This window comes from Oncorhynchus tshawytscha, linkage group LG34 (assembly GCF_018296145.1).
Source record: "Oncorhynchus tshawytscha isolate Ot180627B linkage group LG34, Otsh_v2.0, whole genome shotgun sequence".
In the NCBI taxonomy this organism is placed as follows: Eukaryota; Metazoa; Chordata; class Actinopteri; order Salmoniformes; family Salmonidae; genus Oncorhynchus; species Oncorhynchus tshawytscha.
The window spans coordinates 10960184-10976298 of NC_056462.1; the positions used below are offsets into that span (position 1 = coordinate 10960184).

General features: G+C 46.2%; 1 protein-coding gene across 4 annotated transcripts in view; it reads right to left on the minus strand.

Annotated features, from left to right (window-relative positions):
- LOC112231925 (protein WWC2-like) overlaps positions 1-16115 on the minus strand; it is a 54183-nt gene that overhangs the window by 15345 nt on the left and 22723 nt on the right. For all 4 annotated transcript variants that reach the window (XM_042311762.1, XM_042311763.1, XM_024398723.2 and 1 more), the window contains exons 3-13: positions 13330-13445; positions 13079-13166; positions 12899-12975; positions 12033-12112; positions 10893-11022; positions 10497-10625; positions 9611-9684; positions 4877-5119; positions 3478-3567; positions 2464-3143; positions 1454-1565 (exon numbers count right to left, since the gene is read on the minus strand). In XM_042311762.1, the coding sequence (XP_042167696.1) occupies positions 1454-1565; positions 2464-3143; positions 3478-3567; positions 4877-5119; positions 9611-9684; positions 10497-10625; positions 10893-11022; positions 12033-12112; positions 12899-12975; positions 13079-13166; positions 13330-13445 (1819 nt within the window). The remainder of the gene's footprint in view (positions 1-1453; positions 1566-2463; positions 3144-3477; positions 3568-4876; positions 5120-9610; positions 9685-10496; positions 10626-10892; positions 11023-12032; positions 12113-12898; positions 12976-13078; positions 13167-13329; positions 13446-16115) is intronic.

Sequence of the window (16115 nt, forward strand, 5' to 3'; positions counted from 1 at the left end):
AGCAGAGGAGAGAGACAAGAGGGAGCAGAGGAGAGAGACAAGAGGGAGCAGAGGAGAGAGACAAGAGGGAGCAGAGGAGAGGAAGGACACAGGAAGGACACAGAGGACAGGTGAGACAGGAGGGAGCAGAGGAGAGAGACAAGAGGGAGCAGAGGAGAGAGACAAGAGGGAGCAGAGGAGAGAGACAAGAGGGAGCAGAGGAGAGAGACAAGAGGGAGCAGAGGAGAGAGACAAGAGGGAGCAGAGGAGAGAGACAAGAGGGAGCAGAGGAGAGAGACAAGAGGGAGCAGAGGAGAGGAAGGACACAGGAAGGACACAGGAGAGACAGGAGGGAGCAGAGGAGAGGAAGGACACAGGAAGGACACAGGAGAGACAGGAGGGAGCAGAGGAGGCCGACAGGAGGGAGCAGAGGAGAGGAAGGACACAGGAGAGAGACAAGATTGAGCAGAGGAAGGACACAGGAGAGACAGGAGGGAGCAGAGGAGAGGAGAGAGACAGGAGGGAGCAGAGAAGAGGAGACAGGAGGGAGACTGGAGGGAGCAGAGGAGAGAGCGAGAGAGAGAGTGGAAAAGGTGTCCTTGGCTCATCGTCTAATTAAATCAAATCAAGGGGAGAGCAAGGGAGGACAGGAGGGTATGAAAAAAAGAGCAAGCAGAGACAGAGAGCAAGTGACAGAGAGGAAGAAAGAGAGAAAAGGGGAGCGAGGGAAGGAGGGAAAAAGCTAGCTGAGAGAGACAGTCCACACCACACTGGTTGAAGGGATCAGCATCAAAGCACCCCTTTAGGGGGCAAGAGATGAAAGAGTTTAACCATAGGAGCATTTTTAGTGTGGAAAAACAGACATCAATGAGGCCATTCTAATCACGAACAGCCAAACTGGGCAACAGAGCCCATGCACTCTAATTAGGGAGACAACTGGGCAACAGAGCCCATGCACTCTAATTAGGGAGACACAACTGGGCAACAGAACTCTGTGTCTGCATCTCAAACATCTCTCTCGTTTGACAAACAGACAGGGTTCCTTACATTCAGTCATTAAAGATCAGATTTAGCTTTCTCTCCAACTGTGTGATACAAAAGAGACGAAGCGAATTGTGTGTGTGTGTGTGTCTGGTGAGTTGAGGAGCCTTCAGATTGGTGTTTTAATTGAGGTCTTGTGATTTTCTTATCACATCTTGCACCAAACATCGCAGGCATTCAGTTAAATGGAGAAAAAGGAGAGGAATAGGAGGTTAAAAGATCCATCATGACCCTTAGAGTGGACCAACACTATTGGGAACAGCAGTACCTCAAGATAAAGGAGAGAGGGAGGAGAGGTGGGGAAGAGGTTGAGGACGAGGGGGGCAGAGGTTGAAAATGAAAGGCAGGCGAAGGGAGAGATGGAGAGTGCTGAAGAGAGAGCGAGTGCGATCGATCGAAATAATGAAAAGAGCTGGAAGTGAGTGTGACCCACCGTTTGACATTAGAGGCCTCGTACACCCCACTGTCCCCGGCCACAGACTCGTCTGACACGGCTGCTGACACACAGGTGGGCCTGTCCTCCCCCGGCCTCTGGAGGTCCACGTCTGACAACAACACAGACGAAGACATGAAGTAAGACACCAGAGTTGATATGCGCGGGTGGCTGCAGCTCTGCTTGCAAAGTCCTCGAGAAAAGCGTTGTCAATGAGCATCGGTTCATTCATTCAATTTTTTAAAAAGGAAAAAAATTAAGTGTTTTCGCATATTTATGAGACACATCCGAGGCGTAAGACATAGATGTGATGGGAGCCTATAAACTCAGCATGAGTGATTCAGCGTTTCCTAACTCCACTCCTCCAGTCCCTCCACCAGTACACCTTTTAGCTGTAACTCTGGACAAGCACACCTGATTCAACTTGTCAACTAATCATCAAGCCCTTGAGTTGAATGCAGAGTATTTGTTCGGGGATACAATACAAATGTGTGGTGTTCGGGGAACCGGAGGACTGGCGATGGGAATGTGTGCTGTTTCAGTGCAGCTCCATTTTGAGCTGCTAGGTGGTAGCGTTGCGCCATGCAGCGCAAGGCATTTCTAATCAGTGGTAAATTCCAATGAAGGGAGGAAGAAAGAAAGGAAGAATTTCCCGTATGAATAAAGCCAGTCCTAGCTCTCTGGAAACACGGAAAGTAGCCACCTCAGAAATCTCTAAACTGTTGGATATGATGTAGGTGTGTGATGTCAAATGTTTACTTGACGGTGTTGTATTAGCAAATGACTCAAGAACACATATATATATATATAATGGGTTGTCCAAGGTTGTGGATTGGGTGGGTCCACCAGGGGTATGTTTGGAATTGTAGCAAAAAAATGACAAAATAAATAAAAAGGGTGGGGAAAGTGTAATAGTATATTTGTATGATTGTATTGCCCTTGTGACCCAATAAAAAAACATTGTTCACAAAAAAAAGAAAGGAAGAATTTGAACAGAGCAAACGTCTCACCTGTAATACTCTCTCTGAGGGTGGCCAGTGCCCCTCTCCCTTCCCTCCCCCCCTCCCCTCCTCTGTCCCTCTCCCCCGTCTCCGGCTCAAACATCCCCATCCCCTGGCTGTCGTAGAATCCCAGGCTGAGACCGCCAAAGTCCGACACCACCAGACCGACGTCGCCGTCCCCAAAGTCCTGTGGGCCCGCCGTCGGGAACGCACCGACCCCCTCCAGCACCAGCGGCGAGCTCGGCGGCGAGAGAGAAGACAACGACGACCTCGAGGAAAGCGACGTCACCGACTTGGACGGCTCGGCCGGCTTCGAGGACACCGCAACCAGCGGCGCTAATGGGACCAGGTCGGTGGTACCGGTTCCGACAGCGTGTGTGTGAAGCGACGTGTTGTGTGGGTGTGGGTTCTCCACCTCGTGTTCGTGGATGGTGGTGATAGTTCCTGGGGGGTCTCCCCGCCTGTAGGTTATCCCAGAGGGGGTCAAGGGCTCCTGGAGGAGCAGGTCCAGTTTACACTGGTAGTCCAGGTCCAGGGGAGAGGGGGGTTCTGCAGGGGTGTAGTAGAGGTCTCCAGAGGAGAGGGAGTTGAGGGAGCCGCGGGAGGAGGATGTGTTGAGGGAGCCACGGCTGGAGGCCAGAGAACCCAGGCTGCTGCCTGATGAGACGGACAGGGTACTGGCCGACAAACTGTAAGGGAGAGAGAGAGAACACATTAAACACACAGCCACACGCACCATGAACAAGCACCTCAAAAAGCAACATTTTATTTACTGTAGCTGTATGTATGTGTATCGGAGGAACACTTCGGCTGAGTTTAGACAGGCAGCCCAATTCTGATCTTTTTCCCCACTAAATGGTCTTTGGACCAATCACATCAGATCTTTTGAAATCAGATCTTTCTCAGAACTGATATAATTTGTCAAAACCCAAACTGCAGCCTTAGAGCAAGAGTGTATTTGAGTATGGGGATACAAGTGTGACACACACACACAGACACACACACACACACACACACACACACCTCTTGAGCTGAGAGTGGAGCAGTGTGGTCAGTCTGGTTGATTCCTCCAGTCTCTGCACCAGGACTCGTCTCCTCTCCTGCACCTTCAACCTAGAGAGACAAGTCATTACTGGGGCGGCAGGGTAGCATAGTGGTTAGAGCGTTGGATTAGTAACTGGAAGGTTGCAAGTTCAAACCCCCGAGCTGACAAGGTACAAATCTGTCGTTCTGCCCCTGAACAAGCAGTTAACCCACTGTTCCTTGGCCGTCATTGAAAATAAGAATTTGTTCTTAACTTATCTATGTCTGGGACAGAACACATATCTATGTCTGGGACAGAACACATATCTATGTCTGGGACAGAACACATATCTATGTCTGGGACAGAACACATATCCATGTCTGGGACAGAACACATATCCATGTCTGGGACAGAACACATATCCATGTCTGGGACAGAACACATATCCATGTCTGGGACAGAACACATATCCATGTCTGGGACAGAACACATATCCATGTCTGGGACAGAACACATATCCATGTCTGGGACAGAACACATATCCATGTCTGGGACAGAACACATATCCATGTCTGGGACAGAACACATATCTATGTCTGGGACAGAACACATATCCATGTCTGGGACAGAACACATATCCATGTCTGGGTCAGAACACATATCTCGGTCTCCTTTGGGAAAGTGGTCTTCTGACCTCAATGAGACTTCTTGATCTAATAAATACTAAATAGACAACATGCCTCCTTCCCTCTGGTAGGAATCCCCTCTATTCTGCTAACTAAGCTTCAAGAACACTAACCTTAATTACTGTCTTCATTTATCGAGCAATTACACAGAGCCTAATTAGCTCAAGACACAATTATAGGGCTTCTTCAAATGTAGTCAGTGTGTGTGTGTGTGTGACAATATGTAATTACAATTACAACCCATACAAGCGCCATGTTTCCAATTACGGCAGTCGCTCTGCCTTCTAATGTGACGCGATGTTGCAGTGGCACAGTCTGCTTCCAAAACAAGACAATTACCACACAGTGTGTGTGTGTTCAGTGTGTGGGTGAGTAACAATTGGTATGCTAATGAACGGTAATTAAAGGCACCTTACAATGTTTACCCACAATGTTTACCCTTTGGAACGTTTGCGTCGTTCATTAGGAAAACAAAAGGCCGTAACCGCGTGGGCGGGCAAATCAATTTGTTTGTTATCTGATGGATGTCAATGAGGAACACATGGGGCACTCACACATAAACACTACATACACACGACCTCATGTATCGCCTACGTCCGGGGGACTTTTTAGACTTCCCTCTGTCTAAACTTCTGGAACTGCACGGCTACGATTAGCGGCGAGGCAACCACCAGGTTTTTAAAGGGAAGGTGCCAGGGATTGTGGGTCTCACCTCTGGGCCAGGGCGTGGCTGGGGGTGTTCCTGACGGCCTGCAGGTCCTGCTCCAGCTGCAGCCTCTGGGCCTCCAGACGTTGGAGGTCCTGCGGGGTGCGTCGCCGTGGCGATACGAACTGCAGCTCCTTGAGAAGCTCCTCCTTCTCCGAGACCAGGAGGAGACGTTCCCGCTCCACGTCCACCGCCCCCGGCCACGCCTCGCTCTCCAGCTTGGCCAGCTCCACCTGCACGTTGGCCATACTGTGGGAGGAAGGAGAGAAACAGAAACAGAGGGTAGGGATGCTATATACACCAAAAGTATGTGGACACGCCTTCAAATTAGTGCATTCAACTATTTCAGCCACTCCCGTTCCTGACAGGTGTATAACATCGAGCACACAGCCATGCAATCTCCATAGACAACTTGACTGGCCTGCACAGAGCCCTGACCTCAACCCCATCGAACACCTTTGGGATGAATAGGATCATCATGTTCTAACATCTAGTGGAAAGCCTTCCCAGAAGAGTGGAGGCTGTTATAGCAGCAACGGGGGGGGACCAACTCCATATTAATGCCCATGACTTCTTGACGAGCATGTGTCCACATACTTTTGGCCATGTAGTCTATTTTAACCCTTATATAAATACACATGCGCTCATAAGAGAATACCGCGAAAATGCTTGTCTTGAACTCCTTTCTCCTGGCACACACTCTCAGGGGTCTAAAGCCAGCAGCAAGCCCACATCTACGAAAGGAGGAGGGGTAACAAGGGAGTTGTCATGCTGCCACACTCCACCGCCGGCTCTCTGTAGAAACACCTGTTCTATACCGGCGGATTAGAAAACGTTTCAAAACCCAAATGTCGGGGATTTACCATCCATAAGGGGAGGGGTTTACCTGCCTTTTATTCACTGAGCCTAAAACTGCCCACGGCGGTCCCAGATCACATCGCTAATGTGTGAAACTGACAGCCGTCCAAGTCACCGCCTGTGACTGATAATGCATAACCATTTAATGGCTGGACATAGACCCTTAATTGCTCTGATCTGAAGTCAGATCGGATGGGACTTAAGGCCCATGATGAAGTGATCTAAGACCCATGTTAAAGTGATCTGAGACCCATGTTAAAGTGATCTCAGGCCCATGTTAAAGCGATCTAAGGCCCATGTTAAAGCGATCTAAGGCCCATGTTAAAGCGATCTAAGGCCCATGTTAAAGTGATCTAAGGCCCATGTTAAAGCGATCTAAGGCCCATGTTAAAGCGATCTCAGGCCCATGTTAAAGTGATCTCAGGCCCATGTTAGTGATCTAAGGCCCATGTTAAAGTGATCTAAGGCTCATGTTAAAGTGATCTAAGGCCCATGCTAAAGTGATCTAAGGCCCATGTTAAAGTCATCTAAGGCCCATGCTAAAGTGATCTAAGGCCCATGCTAAAGTCATCTAAGGCCCATGTTAAGGTGATCTAAGGCCATTGCTAAAGTCATTTAAGGCCCATGTTAAAGTGATCTCAGGCCCATGCTAAAGTTATCTCAGGCCCATGTTAAAGTGATCTAAGGCCCATATTAAAGTGATCTCAGGCCCATGCTAAAGTCATCTCAGGCCCATGTTAAAGTGATCTAAGGCTCATGTTAAAGTGATCTAAGGCCCATGCTAAAGTGATCTAAGGCCCATGTTAAAGTCATCTAAGGCCCATGCTAAAGTCATCTCAGGCCCATGTTAAAGTGATCTAAGGCCCATGTTAAAGTGATCTAAGGCCCATATTAAAGTCATCTAAGGCCCATGCTAAAGTGATCTAAGGCCCATGTTAAGGTCATCTAAGGCCCATGCTAAAGTGATCTCAGGCCCATGCTAAAGTTATCTCAGGCCCATGTTAAAGTGATCTAAGGCCCATATTAAAGTGATCTCAGGCCCATGCTAAAGTCATCTCAGGCCCATGTTAAAGTGATCTAAGGCTCATGTTAAAGTGATCTAAGGCCCATGCTAAAGTGATCTAAGGCCCATGTTAAAGTGATCTAAGGCCCATGCTAAAGTCATCTCAGGCCCATGCTAAAGTGATCTAAGGCCCATGTTAAAGTGATCTAAGGCCCATATTAAAGTCATCTAAGGCCCATGCTAAAGTGATCTAAGGCCCATGTTAAGGTCATCTAAGGCCCATGCTAAAGTGATCTAAGGCCCATGTTAAAGTGATCTAAGGCCCATGCTAAAGTAATTTAAGGCCCATGTTAAAGTCATCTAAGGCCCATGTTAAAGTAATCTAAGGCCCATGTTAAAGTGATCTCAGGTCCATGCTAAAGTGATCTAAGGCCCATGTTAAGGTGATCTAAGGCCCATGTTAAGGTCATCTAAGGCCCATGCTAAAGTGATCTAAGGCCCATGTTAAAGTCATCTAAGGCCCATGTTAAAGTGATCTAAGGCCCATGCTAAAGTAATCTAAGGCCCATGCTAAAGTAATTTAAGGCCCATGTTAAAGTCATCTAAGGCCCATGTTAAAGTCATCTAAGGCCCATGCTAAAGTCATCTAAGGCCCATGTTAAAGTGATCTAAGGCCCATGCTAAAGTCATCTCAGGCCCATGCTAAAGCGATCTAAGGCTCATGTTAGTGATCTAAGGCCCATGTTAAAGTGATCTAAGGCCCATGTTAAAGTCATCTAAGGCCCATGCTAAAGTAATCTAAGGCCCATGTTAAAGTGATCTAAGGCCCATGCTAAAGTAATCTAAGGCCCATGCTAAAGTAATTTAAGGCCCATGTTAAAGTCATCTAAGGCCCATGTTAAAGTGATCTAAGGCCCATGCTAAAGTGATCTAAGGCCCATGTTAAGGTGATCTAAGGCCCATGTTAAGGTCATCTAAGGCCCATGCTAAAGTGATCTAAGGCCCATGTTAAAGTGATCTAAGGCCCATGTTAAAGTGATCTAAGGCCCATGCTAAAGTAATCTAAGGCCCATGCTAAAGTAATTTAAGGCCCATGTTAAAGTCATCTAAGGCCCATGTTAAAGTGATCTAAGGCCCATGCTAAAGTCATCTAAGGCCCATGTTAAAGTGATCTAAGGCCCATGCTAAAGTAATCTAAGGCCCATGCTAAAGTAATTTAAGGCCCATGTTAAAGTCATCTAAGGCCCATGTTAAAGTCATCTAAGGCCCATGCTAAAGTCATCTAAGGCCCATGTTAAAGTGATCTAAGGCCCATGCTAAAGTCATCTCAGGCCCATGCTAAAGCGATCTAAGGCTCATGTTAGTGATCTAAGGCCCATGTTAAAGTGATCTAAGGCCCATGTTAAAGTCATCTAAGGCCCATGTTAAAGTGATCTAAGGCCCATGTTAAAGTGATCTAAGGCCCATGCTAAAGTAATCTAAGGCCCATGCTAAAGTAATTTAAGGCCCATGTTAAAGTCATCTAAGGCCCATGTTAAAGTGATCTAAGGCCCATGCTAAAGTGATCTAAGGCCCATGTTAAGGTGATCTAAGGCCCATGTTAAGGTCATCTAAGGCCCATGCTAAAGTGATCTAAGGCCCATGTTAAAGTGATCTAAGGCCCATGTTAAAGCCCCATGCTAAAGTAATCTAAGGCCCATGCTAAAGTAATTTAAGGCCCATGTTAAAGTCATCTAAGGCCCATGTTAAAGTGATCTAAGGCCCATGCTAAAGTCATCTAAGGCCCATGTTAAAGTGATCTAAGGCCCATGCTAAAGTCATCTCAGGCCCATGCTAAAGCGATCTAAGGCTCATGTTAGTGATCTAAGGCCCATGTTAAAGTGATCTAAGGCCCATGTTAAAGTCATCTAAGGCCCATGTTAAAGTGATCTAAGGCCCATGCTAAAGTCATCTAAGGCCCATGCTAAAGTGATCTAAGGCCCATGTTAAAGTGATCTAAGGCCCATGCGAAGTCATCTAAGGCCTATGTTAAAGTGATCTAAGGCCCATTTAAAGTGATCTCAGGCCCATGCTAAAGTCATATCTGGCCCATGTTAAAGTGATCTAAGGCCCATGTTAAAGTGATCTAAGGCCCATGCTAAAGTCATCTAAGGCCCATGCTAAAGTCATCTAAGGCCCATGCTAAAGTAATCTAAGGCCCATGTTAAAGTAATCTAAGGCCCATGTTGAAGTCATCTAAGGCCCATGTTAAAGTGATCTAAGGCCCATGTTAAAGTGATCTAAGGCCCATGCTAAAGTGATCTAAGGCCCATGTTAAAGTGATCTAAGGCCCATGTTAAAGTCATCTAAGGCCCATGCTAAAGTCATCTAAGGCCCATGCTAAAGTCATCTAAGGCCCATGTAAAGTAATCTAAGGCCCATGCTAAAGTGATCTCAGGTCCATGCTAAAGTGATCTAAGGCCCATGTTAAGGTGATCTAAGGCCATTGCTAAAGTCATCTAAGGCCCATATTAAAGTGATCTCAGGCCCATGCTAAAGTCATCTAAGGCCCATGCTAAAGTGATCTCAGGCCCATGCTAAAGTGATCTAAGGCCCATGCTAAAGTGATCTAAGGCTCATAACTAAAGCGATATAAGGCCCATGTTAAAAGTGATCTAAGGCCCACGTTAAAAGTGATCTAAGGCCCACGTTAAAAGTGATCTAAGGCCCATGTTAAAGTGATCTAAGGCCCATGTTAAAGTGCTTTCAGGCTTTCGGTCAAGTGCGCCCTCTATCCATCTCTATTGAGCTGAGTTTACTGTTGCAGTTCTGTGGTCAGGTGATATGCATATTCACATAAGGAATGTCTGCAGTAAAAAAAACAGAGAGAGAGAGATTACCTTCTTTTGGCCTCTTCATATTGGAGACTAAGTCTAACCTTCTCAGCCAAGGATGATCTGCTCCTCAAACCAGCCTGAGAAACGGAGGGAGAGCGAGCGAGAGAGAGAGACAGAGAGAACAAAAACATCACATGTACCTGCTTGAAGTTCAAGTGACTGGGTTTAATATCATTAGAGAGACCTCCACCTCTCCATCCCTCATTCTGCCCTCCCTCCATTTAGCATTCCATCGGTGAATGTCTCGCTCTGTGTGTGTGTGTGTGTGTGTGTGTGTGTGTGTGTGTGTAGGGAGGGAGAAAAGCCCCAGTGTAGTAAGCAGCTTTGCCTCTCTACCTCTAACCCTGAGCCCAGTCTGCCCGGCCGGGCCCCTAGCAGCTATCATCTGCTCCGAGGAACCAGAGGAATCCAGTGTGTGTGTGTGTGTGTGTGTGTGTGTGTGTGTGTGTGTGTGTGTGTGTGTGTGTGTGTGTGTGTGTGTGTGTGTACAGAGGAATCCAGTCCCACTAGGGAAGGCCCACAGAAGGGGGCGGGGACATTCCTCTCAGAAACACACAGGCATTTTATTAAGACAAAGAAGGGACATGGGAGAGAAGGGGGAGAGAGAGAGAGAGAGAAAGCAAGAGAGAGAGAGAGAGAGAGAGGAGAGAAAGCAAGAGAGAGAGGAGAGAAAGCAAGAGTGAGAGAGAGAGAGAGAGAGAGAGAGAGAGAGGGAGAGAAAATAAGAGAGAGAGAGAGAGAGAGGAGAGAAAGCAAGAGAGAGAGAGGGGAGGGAGGGAGGGAAGGCTCAAATTGTTGAGTGAGAGTGGGAGCAAGATAGAGTGTTGGAGAGAATAAGGGGAGAGAAAGTGAGAGTGAAAGAGAGGAGAGAATGAGAGGTGGTGCTCACCTCTCCAGAGACGTCTGTCTGGGAGCCGGCTTCTAGCGTCTGTCTGGAGCCCACTGGGTTCCGGAGGTCTGGTTCCGAACGGCCCATGTTGTGTTCCGTGTGGAACCTCTCCTTTAGCTTAGCCAGAGACTATGGGAGAGAGGAGAACATGGGGTGGGTCTAGACTCTAGGGGTGGGGTGGGTCTAGAGGGAAGTTCAGGGTTGAAAGGCACACCACACCAAAACGGAAAAACGAAAATTAGCATTTCTAAATCGGATATGTTCAGCCAGTCCCTTCCTGTTTCAGTCTGTTTCCTTCTGTTGGGTTCCTAATGAACATGAACTTGCCAGGAGCTCTCAAAAAGCAGATATAGGAACCCACACACAGACCAAAATATTTCCCACACACCCACGTACCTGCATGAGGTCCTGTTTCTCCTTCTCTCCAGAGCTGATGGCCCTGCGGAGAGACTTGAGCTCCGTCACGATGGCCTTGGCCTCCTTCAGACGGTATCCACTCTGCTCGCCACACAGTTTTTGGTCGATCCTGCAGAAGGGAGCGCACACACACATTTATTTTTGACACAACACCAAAGAGAGAAGAACAGTCCAAAGAAGTCCAAAGAAAGACAAGTTTTGTTCACAAATATCAGAATCTCCAATGATCTGGATTCTGTATAGATCAATTTGAATGTGAACACACGTCTATATGGGTGTTAAAGTTCAGATATATACGTACGTCTACATGCATTTTCACTTACACACGAGCTAGCTCTTTGTTGAGCGATGTGTGTTGAGTGTTTGTCTAATAGCGTAGTATGAGAAAATGACATAACAAGCAGCCTTAGTTAAGCTGCCATGCATGCAGTTTGTGTGTGTGTGTGTGTTCCTGCCCCCTTTTCATTCTTTTCCTTTATTGTGTGTGCCTCCTGAGCGGATGGAGTGTGTGTGGAGGGTGAACGACAATGCTTCATTGTTTCAATTATTGTAATAAAAAGTGGCTGCTTTGGACAGGGCTTACTCCAGAGCGTGCCATGTGAGCAACATAACCCCTCTCTTTCTCTCTCTCTCTCCCTACATCTCCCAATCCCCCATTCTCCTTCTTCCTCTTTCATTCTGTCTCTCCTTCTATCAACCCCCCTTCCCCCCTTCATTCTCTCCCTCTCTCTTTACCTCCTATCTCATGGTCATTATCTCTCTCCCTACAAACGTGAATTCCCATTAGTAGATTGTAGAGGTTCCTACAGATGTCGGATCTTAATTTGAGCCAGTTTGCTACAGCAGGAAAATAACCCTATAGCAACAGGAATAGTGAATTATTATGTGGAATATGATTCATGGCAATTTCTGTAGTTTAGTGCTCCTGCACCAGAGTAATGTAATCAACCTGTTCTACGATCACCCCCAGGCACTACCAAGTCCAACAGACACATAACACTAAAGTTGTAAAATCACAACATTCACAGAGCAGCAGACAATACACAGCTGTATGTGTGCGTGTGTTTAATAGACAGACGTGTGACAGACAGGTGTAATCAATGTGAAAAGGGGACTTACTGCTGCAAGGTTTCAAAGCCTTGTTCTTTGTAGATGAGCTCCTGCTTCATCTGGGAGAGCTCTCTCTTCAGCTTATTCACCTACAGTAGCGGAAAAATACAAATGTTAAAACCAGAGTACAGACACACATTAACAGAGACACAGAGGAATGCACTTTCATTGAGAAGAGAGGTGTGTTTTGTTCTTGTTTATTCTTGTTTATTTCACTTGCTTTGGCAATGTAAACATACGTTTCCCATGCCAATAAAGCCCCTTTAATTGAGAGAGAAAGAAAGCGAGAGAGAGAAAGAGAGAGAGAGTACGAGAAAGAGGTAGAGGGAGAAAAAGAATGAAGATTGAGAACGACATAAACACAGACAGTCAAGAAGACACTAGTTGCCTTCCATAGTAGCGCAGCGTTCTAAGGCACTGCATCACTACAAACCCGGGTTCGATCCCAGGCTGTGTCATATGATCGGGAGTCCAATAGGGCGACGCACAATTGGCCCAGTGTTGTCCGGGTTAGAGAAGGGTTTGGCCGGGGGGGCTTTACTTGGCTCATCTCGCTCTAGCAACTCCTTGTGGCGGGCCGGGCGCCTGCAGGCTGACTTCAGTTGAACGGTGTTTCCTCCGACACATTGGTGCAGCTAGCTTCCTGGTTAAGCGGGCGGGTGTTAAGAAGCAAGGTTTGGTGGGTAATGTTTTGGGGGACGCATGACTCAACCTTCGCCTCCTGAGCCCATTGGGGAGTTGCAGCGATGAGACAAGATCGAAATTGTGGAGAAAAAGGGGGTAAAATACAACAAAACAAAAAATAAATAAGAAGACACTAGTTAGGAAGAGGTGTGAGTGCGAGCGAGAGAGAGAAAGAGAGACATGCGTCTTACCCTGACTTTGGTGGTGGAGATCTCAGCCTTGAGGATGTCAGGGTCATACTTAGTGCTGGACGAAGACCCCGAGAACACTGGAGGAGAGAGAGCCGCCTGGACCGTTAGTGTGTGAAGGACAGACGCGCTTGTGTGTGACAATGGGTTTAGAACTAGGTTCGGTTCAGGTTCACTACTCACGGCTGGTGCGTGAGCTGGACTTGTCCTTGTATGCGTCGTTGAGGCGTGTGTACTGATCCAGGGCCAAGGCCAGCCGCTGCTCTTTGACCTGGTATCGAAGATCACAACGGAAATAAGTCTTGTTCGTTCATTTATTCATGAGGTCCTTTGTTCATCCATTCACTCGTCATCCACCCACCCATTCAGTCATTATTTTATTTACCCATCAATCCATCCATATATCCATCCATGCATTCCCTCATCCATTTCACCTGGTACAGCTCTTTCTGGGTGACCAGGGCATCCTGGGCTACTGTCAGGTACTCCTTCAACATCCTCTCCTGCTCCTTCCTCCACTCCGCCCGGGGGTCCTCTAGCTGGGTACTCTCTAGAGAGGGGAGAATGTCATCAATGAGATCTACTCCCATAAACAAATGATGATGATGATGATACTTTATTTGTAGCCTCTTTTTGTGTCATACAGCTACAGCATGCCAGAACACTGATTCAGATATATAGGTAACTGCCAAAGTAATGGAAACACTTGAGTAAATAAGGGATACAAAGTATATTGAAAGCATGTAGTTCCACACAGGCGTGGTTCCTGAGTTAATCAAGCAATGAATATCCCATCATGCTTAGGGTCATGTATAAAAATGCTGTGCAGACTATTATTATTATTCACAAGCATTTCGCTACACTCGCATTAACATCTGCTAACCATGTGTATGTGACCAGTAAAATGTAATTTGATTTGGTCCATTATTTGGCTACCATGGCTATGCCCTCATAGGATGAAATATTCCCCCATCCACAGGGCGCGAGTGGTCACTGAATGGTTTGATGAACATAAAAAAGATATAAACCCTATGCCATGGCCATCTCAGTCACCAGATCTCAACACAATTGAACACTTATGGTAGATTCTAGAGCGGCACCTGAGACTGCGTTTTCCAGCACCATCAACAAAACATCTAATGATGGAATTTCTTGTGTTTCTTGAAGAATGGTGTCACATCCCTCTAATAGTTCCAGACACTTGTAGAATCCATGCCACGGTGTATTGAAGCTGTTCTGGTGGTTTGTGGTGGCCCAACGTCCTATTAAGACATGTTGTGTTCCTTTATTTTGGCAGTTACATGTACATTTTTTCATGGTTGATGTTTTCATCAGGTCATCCTATCCAAAGAAAATCGACACAAACAACAATGGCATTTCACTGTGTGTTTTACACAATGTTCCTATTCCTTTAAAACCTCTAGTAACTCCCCATCCCGGGTCCGGGAGCATAATCATCGACTGACACTAATGAGCATAACGCAACGGACATAAATATTCCTAGAAAATATTCCTATTCATGAAAATCACAAGTGAAATATATTGAGACACAGAATAGCCTTTTGTTAATCACCCTTTCATCTCAGATTTTCAAAATATGCTTTACAGCCAAAGCTAGACAAGCATTTGTGTAAGTTTATCGAAAGCCTAGCATAGCATTTTGTCCAGCTAGCAGCAGGTAACTTGGTCACGGAAATCAGAAAAGCAAGAAATTAAATCGAAATTACCAAATTAAATCGTTTACCTTTGATGAGCTTCGGATGTTTTCACTCACGAGACTCCCAGTTAGATAGCCAATGTTCCTTTTTTCCAAAAATATTATTTTTGTAGGCGAAATATCTCCGTTTGTTCTTCACGTTTGGCTGAGAAATCGCCCGGAAATTGCAGTCACGAAAACGCCGAAAAAATATTCCAAATTAGCTCCATAATATCGACAGAAACATGGCAAACATTGTCTATAATCAATCCTCAAGGTGTTTTTCAAATATCTATTCGATAATATATCCACCGGGACAATTGGTTTTCAGTAGGACTGATTGGAATAATGGCTACCTCTGTATTTTACGCGAGAATCACTCTGAGAGCCATCAGGTGACCACTTGCACAATGTAGCCGCTTACGGGTATTCTTCAACATAAATGCGTAAAACTATGTCACAATGCTGTAGACACCTTGGGGAATACAGAGAAAAAGTCATCTGGTTGATAGCCCATTCACTGCTCAATAGGGACGCATTGGAACACAGAGCTTTCAAAAGATGAGTCACTTCCGGATTGGATTTTTCTCAGGCTTTCGCCTGCAATATCAGTTCTGTTATACTCACAGACAATATTTTTACAGTTTTGGAAACTTTAGAGTGTTTTCTATCCTAAGCTGTCAATTATATGCATATTCTAGCATCTTGTCCTGACAAAATATCCCATTTACTACGGGAATGTTATTTTTCCAAAAATGAAAATACTGCCCCCTAGTCACAAAAGGTAAGCACATCAGACACCAGTCAGACTCTCTAAAATACAACACACTCAATTTGTCTCCATTTTGATTAAAAATCCATACAGAAATATCTCATTTACATAAGTATTTACACCACTGAGTCAATACATGTTAGAATCACCTTTGGCAGCGATTCCAGCTGTGAGTCTTACTGAGTAAGTCTCTAAGAGCTTTGCACACCTGGATTGTACATTATTATTTGAAAAATTATTCAAGCTCTGTCAAGTTGGTTGTTGATCATTGCTAGACAGCCATTTCAAGTCTTGACATAGATTCTCAAGCCGATTTGTCAAAACTGTAACTAGGCCAGTCAGGAACATTCAATGTCATCTTGGAAAAAACCTTGGGTTATTGCTGAAAGGTGAATTTGTGTCCCAGTATCTGTTGAAAAGCAGACTGAATCAAGTTTCCCTCTAGGATTTTGCCTGTGCTTAGCTCTATTCCATTTCTTTTTATCCTAAAAAGCTCCCTAATCCTTGCCGATGGCAAGCATACCATAACATGATGCAGCCCGGCCTCCCGGGTGGCGCAGTGCTTAAGGGCGCTGTACTGCAGTGCCAGCTGTGCCACCAGAGACTCTGGGTTCGCGCCCAGGCTCTGTCGTAACCGACCGCGACCGGGAGGTCCGTGGGGCGACGCACAATTGGCCTAGCATCGTCCGGGTTAGGGAGGGGTTGGCCGGTCGGGATATCCGTGTCTCATCGCGCATCAGCAGCCCCTGTGG